Here is an 11,947-nt window from a genome sequence, read left to right as displayed (position 1 = left end):
TCTGAAAAAATACGGCCCTGAGGTCAGATATCACCAGTGATTTTCAAAAATGGAAATGGTCCCACTGTGATTCTTTAGGTTTAAGGTGCTCTTGGCAAATTCTCTAGGGTACATCCCTATCCTCCACCCTCCTATACGGTACACAAAGAGTTGATGACCATACCTCAGCACAGGGTCACCAGCTACAGAGCAGGGTGATTTCCATCTGTCCTTTTCCTCCTGGGACCATGCGGGAAAAGCAACAGAGGATGCTATTCCCAGCCCACTTCCCCCAGCCCTTAGCATTTTCACTGCTGACAGTCAGCAAACGCCATTTCTGTCTCGTGGCTGCCCCCAGGCTGCCAGACCCTGCTTTGCCTGCAGGCAGAAGGACCCCTGCAGAGCAGTCCTTGACCAACACCAGCCAGCATGGGGCTTATAAATACTCCAGCTCCCTTCCCCCTGACAGGGACAACTCTGAGCTGTGATTACATTGTCTCCAGAGCCCCCTGCAAAATGTAGCCAAAGTCTCCCACCATGGAACTTGACTTAAAAGTGCAAACTAGCTTGATTGCCTTCCCTTCTCTGACCTACTTCCCCACTATTAGTGGGTTTCCTGGGATCACTTCATAATAAATCACTTCACGGTCATCATTGTCTTGGATCTGCTTCTGGGGGTGAACTGAGAAAGACAGCAGAACATGCAGATGATCCCTCTAAAATCCCACCTCTCTGTATAATCTCAACAAGCATCTTGGGGTCATTAAGTCTTCTGCTCCTTGCAGTGGGAACCTTGGTCCCATAGGACAACTGGAATGATCCACTTATATTGTCCTTGTCCTTGAGCTGCTTACTCCTCTATAATTTAAAAAATTGCAGAGGTCAAGTTCTTGTGAGAGAAATGACCAAAGTGTCCTCACATAATATTCCTGAATGAACTCACTTAATGAGGAAACTTTGAACTGAAGTCCACATAACTGTGGCTTCAACAGAAAGATAATACAATGGATTCAATGACTCTAAATGTTGGCCTGAAGCCTGAAAGCCACACAGATCCTTGTCCTACATAACCCCATTCTCCAAGCGGGAGGTCTAAGAAATTCAAAGCCTTCAGAGGACACCAGCCCAAATCCCTCATTTTAAAGTCTTGGTTCCACTGAATCAGATCCTTATGTTAGACATTTCTCAAAGTAGTTTTAAACTTTAATTACATACTCTACCAAAGCAAAGATCAAAATCTCTACAAAGGTTCTTTTTTATTTTTTATGATGAAGTATTTATTAGTTTATCTCTTTGGAATAGATTTTCATACCCCAGGCCTGAAAAGAAATTCCACATAGAAATCATTCTCAAAACACGTTTTAAATACTTGGGAGTTTGTCTTTTCTTCTCTCACCTCATACAATGACTTGTTAATGAGGAATAATTTAAAAAGATTCTAATTAATAAGAAACACACTGCATTTCAAAAATATTTTTAAATGTAAAACCTATACACCTATGTTTATAATAGATAAATTCAGACCCAAAATTTCATCTCTACAGAGTGTCTAGATATGTGGTGCATTTCAAATCAATCAATGTGGTAGTAACAAAAGATTTGCTTTATGCAACATGTCAGCCTAATTGAATGATATAACTACAATCTGTTAATATCCATGAGGACCAAGTAGAATGTCATCACTCTTATATGTACATGACGATGATAGTTTTGTATTTCTTTTCATCCTGGAATTTGAGCACTGATTTCTCTAAATATTTAGGACCCAAGGGATTTGAAAGAGATTCCTCCAAAATGTTTCAAAGCGAATTTCATGAGCTGTTCAAATGCACCCAGCCAGGAGCTTCAGGTTAGGACTTCACTTTGGATGGCCTGTTGAGGGGAAATCCGCCCCCAGTAAAACGAGGGCCAGTTGGCTTGGCCGTTGAGAAGGTGTTATCCATGGGTACTCTGTCCTTATTTCTGTAAGACAGGAGGTGAAAGTTAACTTCCTTAACATCTTTTTCCTCTTCTAAGTGTGGTGTTCTCTAAGTTCCTAGGGTGAGTTAGCCACTGAAAACTGCTTTGATTAAAGCTTCCAGTTTTAGACAAGGGAGTTGTTTAAATCTAATTAGGTGTTCACTGATAACACACAGAATTAGGGAAAGACACAATTAAATGTACCTTCTTAATGGTGATCTAAATGTGGACATAAAACCTCATTATAACTCAATCACTATAGACTTGACACTTCCGACCTGTAATCATCTTCCTGTTTTATAAAACATTTCTTTAGTTCCAAAGATCAGTCAGAAGAATCTTTCTCTTGGCTTAGTTATAATGACTAATTCATCATTTACCGACTTTTATATTCCAAAGTTTCAGTGGAAACTTATAAATATTTACCACACACACAAGATATCTTCATCAAACTTGGATATTTATAAAATACAAATTTTCCTATAACTTTAGACAAGCAGCAATTATTATTAGAAATAGTTTAAGATACAAGAAAATCTGAGAAAGTTAAATAAGACAGCACCTTTGGCAATAGATAAAGGAAAATCTACAACATATCTCCTTTAAACACACACACATATACACACACATTCACACACACACAAACACATTTGCACACATACACATTCAGGTCTCCTGCAGAGGTAGCTTAAATTTACACAAATTCCCTATTGTGTATTTAGGGGTCTTACAGAAAACATCTTTGGAATCCCTTTTTAAAAATAAAAATTAAGCTAACAACTAAGACCAAACCCAATTAGACTTGACAACCAGAAGTGATTTACCTTAAGGAAAAGAATTCCACCTTTGGGGAAAGAATCTGGCTAGTTCTGCAAACTCGAGACCAGCCTGGGGGTCTGGGGCAGGAGAGTCAGTGGCAGGTGGGTGAGGGTGCAGGTCAGGATGGAAACATGATGAAAAGGGTGTTTGAGAAAAGTGAAAGAAGGCAAAAATAGCATGAGTTGCTATTTTATAAAGAGCAAGTATAGGGAAAACATCCACAGAGATTATTCTAAATTATTCCATTTGGAAAGAACCTGTAGAGAATTGACTAATCAATCCAGCAGTCTCTTAGCAGGATTGATTTCATTATTATTAAAAAAAATAATCCTCCATAAGTAGGACAAAAGCTTTAGCCTTGAGTGGATCCAGTGAAGAGGATTCTTTCTAGTACTTGCAACCTGCATAACTGAGGGCTGGTGGATGCAGGCAGCCCCCTCCCCATCCCTCTCTTGCCTTCAGTAACGTAACTTTCCCTCTCTGAAGGAACTTCAGCTTATCGCGGCTGGCTTGGTCTGACGTGACTGATGGGAATGATGTCTCCTTTACACTGCCTTTGTAGTATATTCGTAGACCATCACATTGGTCCCCTTCAGCCTCCTCCCTTCCAGTCCACACCCTCTCCGCACCCTGTTCTTGCCTCAGCATACTTTCCTTCAGCACCTGAATCCTTTTGCTCTTCTCCCGTGAACCCCTCTCTCTGTCTACCTCCAGTGTATGGATCCCCACCAAAATGGAAGCGCCAATGACATCCTAACCAGGTCAGAGTGGCTACAAGTAATGAACATTCTAGGGCAAGAAGAGGACAGGTAAAAGCAAGGATTCTAGAGCTGTGCTGATAGAACTTTCTGCGATGATGGCAAAGCTCTCTATCTAGAGCCTAATGCTGTGTCCTCTACCTCCATGTGGCTATTAAGCAGTTGAAATGCGACTAGTGCACCTAAGGAACTGAATTCGTAATTTGATTTAGCTGTAATTCATTTTAATTTAAATATCCACAAGTGGCCTATGGCTGGGGGCATTGTAGTTTTCATGGATGTGCCACTGGGAGGGGCTGAGCCCACAGAGGGGCATTCCTGTTGGTTCCACAGGCTCTCTGTGTCCAGAAAACTGTGTGGAGGGTGTGCGGGAGGGGGATCAATAAGGTCAACAGGCCAAACTCCAGGGCCAAGGTGGGGAGTTAGTCAGCTCTAGAAAGTTAACTAACTGCTTAGCTAAGCTGGCTGTTTGTAACTGTGTAAACTAGACTGCTGGTCTCCAAAACGGGTTGCATTTACTCTACAAGATGAGTAAGATGACCCACTGGGAAGTGCAAAGAAGGTATTTCAGATTCTATTCATATTTTGTCTTTCAAAAATAAAAAAAAAAAACTCAGTTTACTAATTACTGACAAAGTGACAATAGTATTTTGCATGCAATTTAGACAAATTAAAATATATTGGAAGTAGAAAACTATTCTAAAAAATTTCATTTTAAAACTCAAAACAAATATATATTTAATATGCATGCATATATATGGGGGGCTACAAGTTCAAAAGTGTTTTACTGATAAGAGAGTGTAATCAAAATCCTTGAAGGCCACTGAACTGGACACATGCCTCACATTGGAACCAGCCATCAGCACGACCCTGGTGTCCTAAAAGAAAACCACCGTGTTTCCACCCAACATGCACTGATTCACACCGTTAATATCAGTGGTTCTCCAGCTTCCGTGAGCATGGAAATCCCCTGAGGAGTGACTGACCTGCAAATTCATCCAGAGCCTGCAGAATCCAAACATCTGGAAATGGGGCCTGGAAACCTGCATGTTCACCAAATCCCACCAGTGATTCTGAATCAGATAGTTGCCAGACCCAGACATCAAGACAGACCCACCAAAATTAGCTCTAATTTTTAGCAGGATTTTATTCTACCAAGAAGCTGGCATCTGAATGTGGAATGAGGGAATATTCTGATTTACAAGAAGGGCAAATTTTTCCTGGCAAATCCATTTGCATCGAGTTACTTTAAATAGTTGTTTGTCACTGACAAATCACAGGCAGATGCCCCTTCTTCACCAGGTCCCTGCAGTGCCCACGTGGATGAAATACCCAACTTGATGTAAACCCACGATGTGAGCCACTACAGAATTAACTGGATAAGTTGGGTAATGCACACAGCCAAGCCAAGGTTCAAACCCACTGATTCCCTCGGGCCCACTCTCTCACCCCAGCCTTAGGCAAATGATGATAACCAACTGAAGAGACATTTGTCAGTCCACATGTAGGTATCCTGAAACCCCAAATGTCAACCTGAGAGGGCATCATCCTCTCCTCAAAGAAGAAGAGCTCACGTCATGCCCCCAGCAGATACTGAAGTCAGTTACTAGACATAAAGATGGTTCAGAGACTGATTATCTAAAACATAGGTAAAAAATGATCTGTGGGGGCACCTGGGTGGCTCAGTTGGTTAAGTGTCTGCCTTCGGCTCAGGTCGTGATCCTGGGGTCCTGGGATCAAGTCCCATGTTGGGCTCCCTGCTCCGTGGGGAGCCTGCTTCTCCCTCTGCCTCTGCCCCGCCCCCCAGTCTCTCATGAATAAATGAATTAAAAAAATCTTTAAAAAAATGATCTGTGAGCTACACGTCATTACAGTGGTACAGCTGCGTTCTTGGAAAGAACAGCTTTACCAAGCTTCCACCCCTTAGCAAAATTCCCTGTGTCTGTAAACGTTCTCAAACCACGAGAACAGTGTTGGGGGGTGGGGGGGTGGTGCGCGGATCACACTGTTTCCTCTGCTCCATGTGAGGTCCACCAATGAGCAGATATTAATGGATCCCTGTTCCGGTCCTAAGGAGAGGCCTTAGTATCAGAGGAGACATGCATCTTGCTCTGACACAAACCAGTGGGGACCTGTAGAATGTCATTTGTTCACCCTGTGCCTTAGTTTACCCCCCATGGATTCCATGACTCCGTGACTGTCTGCCAATTATTTTCTTATCAGCAGGTAATAGGCACAACACAATTAGAAGAACATTTGACTAATTCTTACTTCTGAATGTATTCTTTACGCTTCTGAGCTAGGTATTTCTTCTTTAAGTTCATCAGTTCATTGGTAAGTTTCTCGATCTCATATTTATATTCTTGGCTCTGTGATTCATACATATTCAACTCTGAAGACAAAACCTAACAGGACAAATAAAGCAGCATTAGCAGAAGAGACTCAGTGAGACAATATCCTTTCCTGAGATTTTTTTCTAATCTGCTGCCATTTACCTCAGGGAGGCAAGTGATACAAAACCATGCCCAAGTTTAACAGCTAATCCACTCACCTCTGCCAGTTCTCAAGGTCTGCCTCTAGGTAAAAATCTGACTGAGGTCTGCAGACTCCTAATCCAGTGACAAATGTAGTGAAACCTCTGTTTAAAAGAACTCTCAGGCCACATTCAAGCAGGCTCACACATGAATGGTGTAAAGTGTTTCAGGTATATTGTGAGCAGAGACAGAAAAACTCCCAGACATACAGTATCAAACTGCATTTAAAGTCTTTTTAAAGAACATTCAGGGAAGTCATCACTAGGGAGAGTGATTCATTTGAAGATTATGGTAAAATTTATTCTGGAATCATCCTGCCACCACCACCACTAAGTAGGCATCCAATTTATGTGTTTTCCTAGGTTGCTCTTCTGTTAAATGTCTGTCACCTCTTTATTGTGCTCTTTGGGACTCTGCACAGGTTCTCTCTTTCTCCGAGCACCACAGTACTCACCTCTGAGAAGCAGGGAGCTGATATGCGCATGGGAGAGTCTAAAGCATGCGTGATAGGAACCCTGATTATCTGCCTCTTCCACTCTGGTGTCCCATAGATGCTACTGGTCTCAGCTGAGCAGGAAGAGTGGGAATTTACTCACCTAAACAGGATGTGTAAAGCATGCCCAAGCTAGGAGTACACCCCACAGAAACCAGAGGGAAGGAAGGAAGGTTACCATTCTAAGGGGCATGCAACAGATGGATTTGTTTTTCCTCTTGCTCACGATTTTAAAAATTTGCACAAAAGGGGGATCTTTGTCTTCTGAGTATTCATCTGCCTCTGAACACTTTCCCTTAATCGCTCTGAAAACGATTCTGACTATGCTATCATGAGCTAAAGAATAGGATTTTCATGTTGGGAGAAAACCTGCCTTAATAGTTAAACAATTAGGAACAAAGGCTCTGTTTCCAAACAATGAACATAGCATTTCCTAAAAGAGCCCAGATAATGAGGACAAACTGGCAGACCGGCTGAGGACCACCACCTCTGAACCTCTTCCACCAGGGGTCACATTTCATCAGAGCAAAATTCTGGATTTCCTGAGTTAAAGGGTTAAAATACCAAAAAGCTCCTGTGAGCCATATAATGCAATCTAGTGCTGAGTGTGGCTATCTGACAGTAATGTGAAGACAGACATGTGCTTTTCTCATCTATACCCACTCCTGAGAAAATGAGCTTTTCTTTTGCTTGACATATACAATTGTTTAAAAGGATGAAAATAATCAAAAGATTATGCCTCATGCAAAATTTGAAATACATCTCAGGATACTCATATGAAATAAACACGGTGAGTGATAAGTTGAAAATTAATGTTCTAATTACACTTGTTTCATCTGCCTCCTTTAAAGTAGAAGGATGTGATTTTACAATGTCCTATTTGTGAAAGGATTGGAACTAGACGAGGAGCATGGCATCTATATTACCCCAGCCAGAAAGGCAACGATTATTACCCCCGTTGCGCAGGTAAGTGCCAGAATTCAGCCGGCGTGTGCTACATTCTGTGCATGCATGTGTGTAAGACTTCCCTGACATGCCAAGAATATCTAAGTACCTGCTGAGGAGGTAAAGCTCCAGATACAATGGGAACACACACTTTTTGAGAAAACTTTTAAAAGGCACATGTAATAATAAAACATTCCATCTCCCCAGCTGAGGTTCTGAAGTCACTTAGAAGGGAATTTATGCTAACAGAATTCTAGTGATTTTACTTTCCTTTCATAGTGACTGATTTGAGAGATGGTCACGAAGGCAGGCCCTGGGGGCTGGGGACCAACCTGTGCTTTCTGCACATTTATTGCAGGTGGAATGAAATAACAAAAACCTGCTTGGGCACAGTGGTCTGCTTCCAGGGATGACGGTGTTAAAATGTTTCCTCTGTTCTTCCCCACCATCCAAGTCCTCTCACTCATCTTGAGATCATCCCTATACACACCACCCCCCAAATTTCCATTCTGGTGCCATCATTCTCTCTCCAACTCTTTCTTTACTTGCTCACCTCCCTCTTTCAGGAAGCAGAGAATCGTGGGGTCTATTAGTCTAGCTGCAGGGGGGTGGCTCTGAGATGCGTCCTGTTCCTCCTGGGACTGGAATTCTCAAAAAGCCAACCTCTGCGGCATGTGGCATTGGGAGACTGGCTCCTTGTACCAAGACAGTGGACTTGTCCGGGTCCCTCGCGTGGGGCCAGGAAAAGGCAGAGGCTCCCACTTACTTTCAGCTGCTTGGTCTTCTCCCGCAGCGTGTGGCGGTAGATCTGTAGCTGCTCTGCGGCCTCGGGACCGGGCTGCCGGGCCAGGATGTGCTTTAGTTCCACATACAGTTTCTCTTTTTCCTGGTGGTGAGCAAAACCACAAGGGAGATGAACAGCCCCTTCAAGACAGGGAAAATGCCTTTACCAGCAAGGTCGGGAGAACTTGGGACCATCCTAAGATACTTCGGAGTGCCTCAGTGATCACATTCACCGTAGATTCTATCAAGAGTGCGTCCAGGGGCGCCTGGGTGGCTCAGTGTCTGCCTTTGGCTCAGGTCATGATCCCAGCGTACTGGGATCAAGCCCCGCATCGGCCTCCCTGCTCCGCGGGAAGCCTGCTTCTCCCTCTCCCACTCCCCCTGCTTGTGTTCCTGCTCTCGCTATCTCTCTATCAAATAAATAAATAAAATCTTTAAAAAAAAAAAAAAAAAAAGAGTGCGTCCAAACAACCCCGGTCAAGGGCTTAGGATAGGCCCAGCATTTGGATACAAATAATACGACAATGAGGAAGGAAAAGTCTCTCTCTACCTAAACTTATGATCACATGACTGAGAGACAAGGGCAGTGATGGAAGATTTGGACAAGTGTTGTGGCCAGTAGAAGTAGGGAGTGTGGGAGTTTTCGCAAAAATATCATTTGCATTGTTGCTTGAAGAATGAGTAGGAGTTTTTCCCCAAGCAGAGAGAGAAAGGAAAGGTTTTTAGGCCAAGGTTCAGAGTCAGGACACAGGAGAAGTGAGTCTAGTTCAGTAGGTGCCCTGGGCCAAAGGAGGGAGTAGTGGAGAGAAAAGGCTGGGCTCATAGGTAGGTTCCAGGCTTTGTGGTTTGGGAGGAAAGGATGAGTGGTGCTTGGGTTTGTCTTCAGAGGAATAGCTCCAGCAGGAAGGCAGAGAACAGAATGAGGAGACTGCTCAAGGGACCAGGATAAGCAGAAGATGAAAACAGATGGACCTAAGACAACTAGGATGGAAAGGAGGTAGATATGTGAAGACATTCCTGAGATAGAATCAATGGGATTTGGGGAAAGATCAGACAAGTGAGGAAGGAAGGAGCAGGACCAAGAAGACTCTAAGGCTTTTAATATGGACACCTTGGGGGCTGGCAGGTGATGGTAATGGAGGCAGGGAGGCTAGGAAAGAAGGGGTGTGGGGAAGGGGGAAGGAACCGTTCCCACATTCTCTTCTGATTATCAGTGGGGTCTGGATATGTTGAGTTTGAGGTGTTGTGGGATATTGAGAAGAAGAGTTGAAAATGAGGTCCCAAAGTTCGAACAAAAGAGCAAGTTGGAACTGGAGGTGGGTCGTGGCTAGAGCCATAAGAATGGCTCCATCAACTAGGGATGGTGTTTGGGGTGGGCCAGAACAACGAGATCTTTGGGAGAGCCAGCATATCAGGGGGAGGCAAAGAAGAAAGACCCAGAGAAAAGGAACAAGGGGAAGTAACTCAATGTCCCCCAACCAGGAAATGGCAGTGTTTACAAAGAGAGGCATGATTTGAGTGGTCAGTGATATCCGATGGGCTAAGAAAAGAAACAGAAGGGGGACTGAAAATGGCCTTCGGGGAGGCCTATTAGGATGACACCACTGACCTTAGAGAGTTTACAATAACATTGGGGGAGCAAAACTCTCAGAGGCTGGAAAACAAATCAGAAGTAGGAAGTAAAGAAAGCGAGTCTTTTAAGAAACATGACATGGAAAGAACAGAGATCTGGAAGTAGTTTGAGAGAACAGGTAAAAAGCCAAGAAAACTAGGATGTATACATTTGTAGAACTAAAAGAAAGGGCTTGCTAGGAATCCACAGCAAATCATAATTTCATAAATGAATTTAACCAACAAACAATATAGAATTCCCATTTGTACCTTAAAGTTTAATTGCTTGTAATGTGTTTTCAGATTCTTGAACTAAAGAAATTACATACAAGGGAAGATTTGTTTCTTAGGCATCTCAGTTCTGGATTCCCATTTCTCTAAACTGCAATAATTTGAACAAACATTGATAAAGACTAGTGTGTCTATTCATTTGTCTCTGTACATATTTATTTCTTTAAAGTAATTATGTTAAAGAAAAAAATATAAGTAAAAGCCCTCTCAATAAATGACACATCCAAGCAAACTGAAACTAATTTTTACCTGGAGCTAACTATTCATCAAATAATCTGTTTTTGACAGAGAACATGAGAATCATTTTTTAAAAAATCAATAGAAGAAAATTCATTAACTACTCATTGTTACCATTTGTTTTAGATTTTTCTTCCCCATGGCCAAATTATAGAAATTTTATCACAAATAACATGACTCTACTTTCAAAAGAATGTATGTAACTTAAGAATTAGTTGGATGGAATAAAATTCTGGAGAAACATGTATCAAAAAACAATACTCACATTTAAGAAATAATTCCAGAAATAAGAAATCTAAAAGCCCATGCAAAAGAAGAAAACTTGAACAAATAGAATTACAAAGTGGTGGATTTTCCTTTGTTGTACAACACCTCCCATCACACCTTACAATATAAACTTCCCAGTAAATGGATGTAGCAAGCAATGGGAAAGATGTCAGGAGGTGAGTTTATTTTCTATAGCCACTTAATGCCTGCTCTGTTGGAGAAATAACACTTCTGACAAAGCTTCAAGATTCAATTTGGAGAGGGTAATAAATATGTGGAGAAGCCCATGAAACTGTTTTGTCCATTTCTTTTAGCTCCCCTTCCTCTCTACCGGAATACAGGTGGACTTGAAAAGTAAAGAACCCCACAAAGACAAGGGGGAAGCAATCTGGTTTGGGATATAATAACGTCTTAAACTGAAAAGATCATCTTACTCCAAGAACCTTCGAATGTTTCCCAGGCGGAACACTTTTCAGCAGCTCTTGGCAGGGAGGAAATAGACACAGAGGAGAGAGGCTAGAAGAAGCAAATATTGCTACCTCACTTCGTAATGAGAATCCCAAGGTCAACAGCAATGACTGTGTGTCCCAAAGTCCAAGATGTGACAAGTCAAAAACCCAGTCATGATATACTCGAGAATCACTTTTCCCATGCAATGCCTTCTCTGGGGCTTGAAGACATGTTATAACCCTGAAAGAACTTGGAGGAAATCTTGCTACATAATTCCTAAAGGCTACATGATACTATCAGTAGAAGAATGGAACCAGAAGGTGAAATTGGGTTGGCAGCCAGGGGAGAGTACGCAGAGTTAAGAGCATGACTCAGCTCCCGGGACCTAGGCCAGCTGAATGGGCTCCACCCACACCCTCTAACAGGATGTGTGATCTTCACGTACAGAGTGAACGAGGCCGCCATTTAGCCCATCTTCCCCTACCTCCACTTCCTGGCTTTTTTCCAAGGCTGTAAAAGGAATCAAAATGGATTTATTCTAAAGAATAACTGAGCGACTGAACAGCAAGGACCCACGAGTGTGGAGAAAAGTGAAGAAGCTGAGTGAATTACCATTAAAACTGCTGCAGTATTCAAAGTCTTTTGAAAAGTTCTAAGAGTTAAATCACCCAGGCCAAGTGATGCATGTGTGTTCATGGTGGGCAGAGAGAATACCAAATGAAACTTCAGGGACCAAGACAGTGGAAATGGGAAGAGCAGAGGGCAAAAAGAGTGGGGGGGTAGTGGCTGAAATGCATTACCAGGCTTCATTGTGCATGAAT

The 11,947-nt window shown here is 42.5% G+C and overlaps 1 protein-coding gene across 1 annotated transcript in view; it reads right to left on the bottom strand.

Moving 5' to 3' along the window:
• Positions 1-1,730: 1,730 nt before the first annotated feature.
• CFAP58 (cilia and flagella associated protein 58) overlaps positions 1,731-11,947 on the bottom strand; it is an 89,975-nt gene continuing 79,758 nt past the window's right edge. The window contains exons 16-18 of the mRNA XM_032423374.1: positions 8,254-8,373; positions 5,787-5,920; positions 1,731-1,941 (exon numbers count right to left, since the gene is read on the bottom strand). Coding sequence (XP_032279265.1) covers positions 1,830-1,941; positions 5,787-5,920; positions 8,254-8,373 — 366 coding nt within the window. The 3' untranslated portion in view covers positions 1,731-1,829. The remainder of the gene's footprint in view (positions 1,942-5,786; positions 5,921-8,253; positions 8,374-11,947) is intronic.

Source organism: Phoca vitulina, unplaced genomic scaffold (genome assembly GCF_004348235.1).
Source record: "Phoca vitulina isolate PV1807 unplaced genomic scaffold, GSC_HSeal_1.0 scaffold28, whole genome shotgun sequence".
Lineage (NCBI taxonomy): Eukaryota > Metazoa > Chordata > Mammalia > Carnivora > Phocidae > Phoca > Phoca vitulina.
This window is presented reverse-complemented; position numbering and strand designations above follow the sequence as displayed.